Source organism: Solanum tuberosum, unplaced genomic scaffold (genome assembly GCF_000226075.1).
Source record: "Solanum tuberosum cultivar DM 1-3 516 R44 unplaced genomic scaffold, SolTub_3.0 scf00683, whole genome shotgun sequence".
Lineage (NCBI taxonomy): Eukaryota > Viridiplantae > Streptophyta > Magnoliopsida > Solanales > Solanaceae > Solanum > Solanum tuberosum.
The window spans coordinates 30,333-38,309 of NW_006239602.1; the positions used below are offsets into that span (position 1 = coordinate 30,333).

Below are 7,977 nucleotides of genomic sequence, written 5' to 3' on the forward strand. Positions count from 1 at the left end.
GGGGTCTGCCAAAAGAGTTGTACATTGTTTTCTTAGTGAGAAACACAAATATTGCTCTAAGGTCTTCCCATAGTTGTTGATCAATGAGGTATGTACATTGTTTTCTTAGTCTTTGGAGATGAAGGAATGAAGGGGAAGTGTAATCAGACAGCGGGGCAGTCGTTACTCCATTCATGTGGGTCACTATTGTGTTCATGTTGGTGATTTCTTTGAATTCGGGTCGTCCCATCATTGAATTTTTTCTGTTTTTATTTGTTTTGTTGTTGTTGATGATGGTGTGTGTGTTTAATCTCTTGACCAGAAAGCTAAGTAGCTGTGAACTTGCATTTCCCTTGCTTCATGGAAAAATTGGTCAATGAATATTGAATAGTACTGTTCATAATATTTAATCTAATTTTTGCTAAAAAAAACAAATCATACCTAATATTGGCTCTTCTCATAAAATGATCTTCAAAGCATTTTGTGGTTCTCTCTTTCCATATAATCCACCAAATACATATTGTAATTTGAGTTTATCCATTTACTACCAAAGTTCATATCCCTGATAAGAAAAACTCAATTCACGTGATCATAAGTTTTTTCTATGTCTAGTTTGCAACGAATCCCTGATACATATCCTTTCAGTCGCATATTCATTAGATATTACCGTTGTATCCATAATCAAATCTTTTTTTGTGTATCCCTCAATGGTGTAGGTTAGAGGTGAAGGCTGCCTCAAGCCACCAATTCTCAAACTTAAAATATGACTTGGTATGTTCTAGTTGATCCCCACACTGTAATAGAATGGGACGGTAATCAGATGAGAGTTTTGGTAGCAATGGCTGTTTTATGTTGTTGAAATCCTCATCCCACTCAATCAATCGAGAACAAAAAAACTGTTGATTCTTGATGAGATACCGCAATTATTATTATTCCCCTTGAGAAAGGAGGATTTATTAGTTCAACATCATCAATGATCTCAAATAATTCAAGCATTTTGTAGTAAGTCACGATTTCCTCATCCCAATCAATGGAGAAACAAAAATCTGTCGTTTCAACGTGTAATTTCCTCAATAGAGAGGAGGAAGATCATGAATAACTCTTAACAATTCAAGCATTGTTGTAGTATGTCTGCTTCCATTTCTTCTTTCAACTGCAAATCTTGTGGTGTTAAATTCCCATAAACCACTCATGCACCTTCACAAACAACAAGTTGTTGTTGCTGATTCCTACCATTGATCTCTTCTCCCAATCCGATAACTGGATCTATAAACCTCCTGAAAGTAGTAATTGCCAACATATCCCGTGTATTCCCACAAGTATTCATAGCTCGTCTCTTTGCTCTTCTATTATGTCTCTTAACAAACAATTCATCGAAAACTGATGCAAGAATACTTTCCAGGTTCTGATTAGGAAAACTTGTGATGCTCCCTTCATTTTTTCTCGACTTCTTTCATCAAGCTTCAGAAAGGAAGACGAAGCAGCCTCCTATTCACAACCTTCAAAATTGAGCCTGTATTGCTTACTTTACTCAATCACATTCATTCGTACCCATAAAGAAGATTCCAAAGTTGGAGCTTCTTCTGCCAGCCACTGTTAAAGTTCTACAAACAACGCCAATGGAGTTTCACGAATTTCAGAAGGGGAAACTCAAACTTATTGACCTCAATCTCCCACAACCGCGATTATCTTTACTTGTTATTATGTCCTAATTTTGATCTTGATTAATTCATATCAAAAGTGTGACAAAAGTAAACAAAACGATGATATAATTTCATCAAGAATATATATGCTCCACAATGATACAGAGCTCATCGTACCCTACCACTTATTGATGAAGAGGCAGCAAAGAACGAACCAAATCCACACAAAAATATGTACATCAACATTCAAGATTAGTATTACCTACTACATAGCTATATCACCAGTTCAAAAAAGGAACAAAATAGTGACGAACTTTTAGCTTGATATGTCTGATCTCTTTGTATTTATTATTAGTCGCTTAGTGATACCCAAGTGGTGCTGGTGAGTCCTTCAGCTGTTGTCCTTGGTAATGAATGTCCTACAATCAAAATCAAATAAATTAGTTAAATGCATCCATCAATCCCAAATAAGTCGAGATCATCAGCTTTATGTGTTCTTACAGATGCATAGTGGTTGACATCGCGATGATGAGCCTCATCAGCCCTAACAACCAAGACAACATCGCGGAGAGTGGCATCCTTAGGCAAACGCCAGTAATCAATAGCAATAGCAGGAGCAGGTACGTTCTCAATGTTACCATTGTCCAATTCCTTGAGGAACTCAGTGTACGAATGAACAGCTTCTTCTTCCAAATATCCCACGATACGATGAGCCAATTTTGGGGAAATAAGGTAAGCAGCAAAGTAAGCGTTGAAGAAGACACCTTGCACTGCGAAAACCAGGGCACGTTCGTACACATTTGGCTTTGCAACTTCCATGAAAGTCATCAAATGCATCCTCTCGTTTTCGGCTTCTTCAAGCAGAGCTTTGATCCATCCACCACTCTGTTCGAATCGCCTCAATGACTTGCAGTGCAACAACATACCTCCCACCATTCCAGGCACCGCCGCCACTGTTTCTAACATCATTGCTCTGCAACCATATCTCCTCTGCACCACATTAAAAACACGCAAAATTAAACAACCTCTACGATCTCATATTCCTTTTCCATTCGAAACTTTCAATTCAATTTCACTATTATAAAATTCCGAAATTATGGGAAATTGCATAGTATCTTTCCAGTTTCCTATATTCTGGGAATTTTATTACGTACCTGAAAAAATACATCAGTGGGGAATCGAAGGACCTTAACAGTCCAATAAGCAAATTTGTCTAAAAACGTTACAGGCGCATGGTGTTTCGTCAGATCTATCGACATATCAGCTTCATAAGTCTCCCATGGCTAAATCACAAAAATCCACCATTAATCCTACATAATATATATCAGAAAAATATGTGAAAAGCTAATTAAACTTACCCTAAAACAATTCCATTTCCATTCAGTACCATCTGGTTTAGTAGCCTTTGAAGGAGGAACACCCCAATAACTCACAACAGATTTACCAGCACCACCGTTTGCAGCGGCGGTGGCCGTGTTTTCCACTTTTTTGTCACTACTTTCCTTCTCTTGCTGCTTTTCATTCAAAGCCGCAGTACTAGCGCTCCGTGAACCCATCGCCGAAAAATGCCTAACCCACGTTACTGCCACTTTCTCCGATGGATTCGACGGAAAACCATGCAAAAGTCCGGCAGCGGCTCCACCAACAACTCCGGTCCCGGGATCATTTCGCAGAACTGTAGTTGAAAAGTAACGTGGACCCATATGACCCATGACAACTCGGGTCATCCTTGTTGCTCCACGGGTCATCATGTTTGATAACTTCCGATCAAAATCTGGAATCAAAAAAAATGTTCGCCGGAAGTTTGGAAAGAAACTTGAGGAAGAAGGCAAATAATATATATATTTTTTATGTGATAGTAATAATTTAGTTAACAATATACACTCATTTTATATAGGCTGAGATTTATCTATTTTTTTAATAAATTTTATTATATGGTTGGTTCGTTCAAGCTTCGCGTGAAGACTGTGTGGGACAGGCGGTTATGTATATTTAATTAATTTTTATGGTTGTTGATTTTTTTTTGCATTTTAAATATATTTTAAAGACGTGAGGTTAAGTAAATTCTAGACAAAAAGGAAATGACTAAAATGACCCGGGCTAGTACCATTATTTTGACTTGAAAATCAAGTATGTTGAAAATATAACTAGAAAATAGAAATTCATATCATACATCAGAATACCAGAAAAATACTATTTGTGTCGACTTCTATTATTCGGAAACTTTTAAAATTTGAAAGTTACACCAAATTTTTATATTTTACAAAATATTCATCATTTATGATTTTGGATTGAATTTTAATCATAGTTTATTGTACAAAATTTATATAATTATATATATACATCATATTTTATATAATTTTTATCCAAGCTTGCTCTTCGAAGTCATTTTCAATCACAAGTAAATAATAGTTTTTCAGAATTAATAATTCAAAAGATCACCCAACTTTAAGAATTTATCTAGTAAAATCACTGAATTTTGTTTTATATCAATAAAGTCATTCAACTTATGTCTTTGTATCCATAAAATCATTCAACTTTAATAATTTATTTAGTCAAGTCATTGAACTATGTTTTATATAAATAAAATCATTCAATTTAGGCGTTTGTATCCATCAAATCACTCAACTAATTTTATTATTAAAAAAAATTGGCATAGCAAAATAAGAATGTAAATATTTAAGAATAAATTTAATTAGTGAAATAAATATTATATATTATTATGCACTTAAAATTTAAATGGTATCAGGATGAACGTTACCCTACCAATAAATATTATTGATATTATCATAGGCTTAATGATTGCAACAAAAAAATTTATAAGACGACAATTTTTTTTATAATTCAATGACCGCAATAGATTAATATTTGCAGAGTTGCAGTTATTAAGCCAACGTCTATATCATTCTTTTTATACGATAAAAAATCATGTATCCCACAATTATTTGTCATGACATTTTTTTACGGGTTTTTTTTCTCTCTCTCCTTTTTTTTGGAAAAAGCCCATCATAATACATTATAATTAAATAGTAATATCCTAATATAATTTTTAAGTTTATTCATAAAAAAAATGTTGATGATTTTTTTAAAATTTTATTTATTTATGGAGTTCATATTTACATGGCATAAAAATAATTTGTTTATCTATGTTAATTTTTTAATAATAAATTGAGTTGAGTGATTTTATTGATATAAATGTCTAAGTTGAGTGATTTTGTTGATATTAAACAAAGTTTAATGACTTTACAAGATAAATTCTTAAAGTTGAGTGACCTTTTGAGATATTGACTCTAGTTTTTCATATAGAAATCAATGATATTTTCATTTTTTTTCCTCTTTTTTTTTTCCAGATTCATATTAATTGTATTCGTTGTCATGCGTTTTCACTAAACATGTTCACTATAAAATGATAATACAAAATTGTGGATATTTTTAATAGTTTTAGAATCTAGGAATATAAATCATATTTTCTTAAAAAGTTGAATATTTGTCTCAAAAACTATGATAACACATGATGAAACTTCACGTAAAAATAACTTGACAAAAGTATTTGAAACTCTATAGTCAACTTCTAGCTTAGTAATAGATATAACATATATATGAATTACTATTATTATTTCTTAAAAAACATTAAAAAGTCAATTATAATCAAATAAAGTAGTGGTCAATTCAAATTGAGAAATATAAATTCCAAGGGTATTTCTGGAAATGAATGGCAAAAGTATACAATTTCGTGTTTTATTTCTCTTTTTCTTTTTGGAAGAAGGTGGGTCTTGGGGAACAAGTAAAAAGGAGGTTTCGTGGGGAGTAAGCTGAGTTGGTCAAAAGTCATTGAATCGTGCATTTGCCATTATTGTAAGCACTATTCTTAATTAATTATTTTTTCTTAATTAAGCCTAATTAATTAGGTTTTTTAAATATCACTATATTTGGTTTAACCTTATTATTCGTTAGTTGCCAATAATAAGACAGAGTACAGGCAATCAGCCACAAACGGCTATAATTTTGACACGTCATTGCACCAGTCACCAAGAGTTTTTTAAATTATTTTTCTTTTAATTAGGTAAAAAATACTCCTAAAACATTAATGAGGATATGGAGGTGATTTGGAGGAAAGATTAGTAAAAGTTGTGTGTTGCCTAGTTTTCCTTTTCAATATTACTATTATTTCTTTATTTTCTTACTTATTTAAACTTCGATTTTATTATTATATATTGCTTCCTTCTTTTCTCTTATTATATTATTTGCTGTTGTAATTGACATTTTCTATTATATTTCTTTTCATAATGGTTTGATATGCTTTATTTGAGCTAATGATCTATCAAAACAACCTATCTACATTATAAAGTAGTAGTAAGAATGTGTACGCCCATCTTTTTAATGACATTTGCTAAATATGTAAATATACGTAAAGAATAAAATTAGCATTAAGATTCAGAGTCAGGTCTTGATTTAATAAGGTAGATTTCTAGGTTTTCATTGTCACAGATTTGAAATTATCTAGGTTTAATATTTAAAATTTTAATAGTTTGCACATATACCTTTATGCTTTGAGTGGGAATGTTGATTTTCTATGAACCTAATACTTATATTCTCTATATGCTACTAATAATAAGAACAATTTTCACATATAACAAACATAAAAATCATATTTGTATATTATAGCTATAGTTTGCATAATTGCACTCCATAGTAAATTTTATGTTTGCTATAAAGCTTTTGATTTGTATAATTCGCTAGATACATCCAATTTTATACAAATTATTCAATTTTGTATAAATTCATTTATATATTGTAATTTTGTATAATAAGATCGGTATGAAATTGAATCATGTTTCTTTTTTGGGTATGATTTTGGTATACAAAACTAATCTTTTATAGAAATATAAAGTAGAGACGGACACATAAGATTCAATATAGTCCGATCTATATTTCAATATTTTGGAGCAATTCATGAGATCGTTATATTCTTCGTTACTATTATATTGTGCAATTTTAAAGTAATTATATTAATACAATTTAAACTCCTCACATAATTAATTACATACTATATATAGTGCCTTAATCTCAATAAATAGTGATATTTGTACAAAGGCTAAAAACATCTCAAAGATTAATACAAACATATACATCAAATTAATTGAAAAAATCAACAGCAGCTATTAGTTATATATGGATAGACAATTTTTTTTGAGATATTGTTTCACTTTAATGATATCCAATTGGAGCAGGGTAGTCCTTCAACTCATGCCCTTGGCACTGTATATCCTGTGAAACAAAAAAAAAAATTAAATTATTAAAAAATATAAATATTTCAAAATAACTCATTTAAGTATACTTTCGAACATACAAAATTAAAAGTAAGAAAATCTCACCGAAGCAAAGTGATTTAGGTCTCGATGATGTGCCTCATCAGCCCTAATAACAGTAACAACATCTTTTAGCGTTGCATCAGCCGGCAAACGCCAATAATCAATAGCAATAGCCGGGGCGGGCGAGTTCTCAAAAAGCCCCTTTTCTATATCAATCAAAAACTCTGTATACGAATTTACTGCTTCTTCTTCTAAGTAACCAACAATTCGATGAGCCAATTTTGGGGACGCTAAATAGGCGAGGAAATAGGCATTGACAAATACACCTTGAACTGCAAAGACTAATGCACGTTCGTACCATTTTGGATTCGATAACTCGATAAAGGTCATGAGATGCATGCGTTCGTTCTCTGCTTCTTCAAGTAGGGCTTTGATCCAACCTCCACTGTGCTCGAATCGACGGAGAGATTTACAGTGGAGGAGCATACCACCTACCATACCTGGCACGGCTGCAACCGTTTCTAGTAACATGGCATGGCACATGTGACGCCTCTGAGAAATTAAATATATTGTTAGTGTATATAAATTAAACGTTACATGTATAGGATTATAATAGGTAGTAATTTACTTCAACAATTTATTCAAGTAGTGTTTAAAAATAACACAATGGTGTCTTATTATGTTTAGGAATAAGTTAAAAATAGTTCCTTCAATATATTTTTGAATAATTTGGGTCTTTTAATTAAGTTCACTAAAATTGAGTGTGAGCAATTTTGCTCTATAATTTTTTTGAAAAAATATTTATTAGATTTGATAGAAACTAGGAGGGGGAAGAGGATTTGAAGGATTTTAAATATATTTAGATTTACAATTTTAAAAATATATACTATTTTTTATTTACTTTTTAGAGTCTGGTGAACTTATTAATCTTGTTTATTTATTTTTGATGTCTAATGTAGTTTTTTGTATTGCAATTATTAGAATTTGATTAGACTTTCTGACCCCCCCCCCCCCCCCCCCCACACAACTCTCAAACACAACAA

General features: G+C 31.8%; 2 protein-coding genes across 3 annotated transcripts in view; both read right to left on the reverse strand.

The window, feature by feature from the left end:
• Positions 1–1,727: 1,727 nt before the first annotated feature.
• On the reverse strand, positions 1,728–3,500 carry AOX (ubiquinol oxidase 1, mitochondrial-like). Of its 2 annotated transcripts, NM_001288162.1 has the most exon segments (5): positions 1,732–2,041; positions 2,124–2,142; positions 2,145–2,612; positions 2,777–2,905; positions 2,981–3,479. In NM_001288162.1, coding segments are annotated over 5 exon segments (1,011 nt in total). In that variant the 5' UTR covers positions 3,374–3,479; the 3' UTR covers positions 1,732–2,039.
• A 3,155-nt stretch (positions 3,501–6,655) lies between these two features.
• LOC102589114 (ubiquinol oxidase 2, mitochondrial-like) overlaps positions 6,656–7,977 on the reverse strand; it is a 2,717-nt gene continuing 1,395 nt past the window's right edge. The window contains exons 3-4 of the mRNA XM_006366821.2: positions 6,998–7,486; positions 6,656–6,890 (exon numbers count right to left, since the gene is read on the reverse strand). Coding sequence (XP_006366883.1) covers positions 6,831–6,890; positions 6,998–7,486 — 549 coding nt within the window. The 3' untranslated portion in view covers positions 6,656–6,830. The remainder of the gene's footprint in view (positions 6,891–6,997; positions 7,487–7,977) is intronic.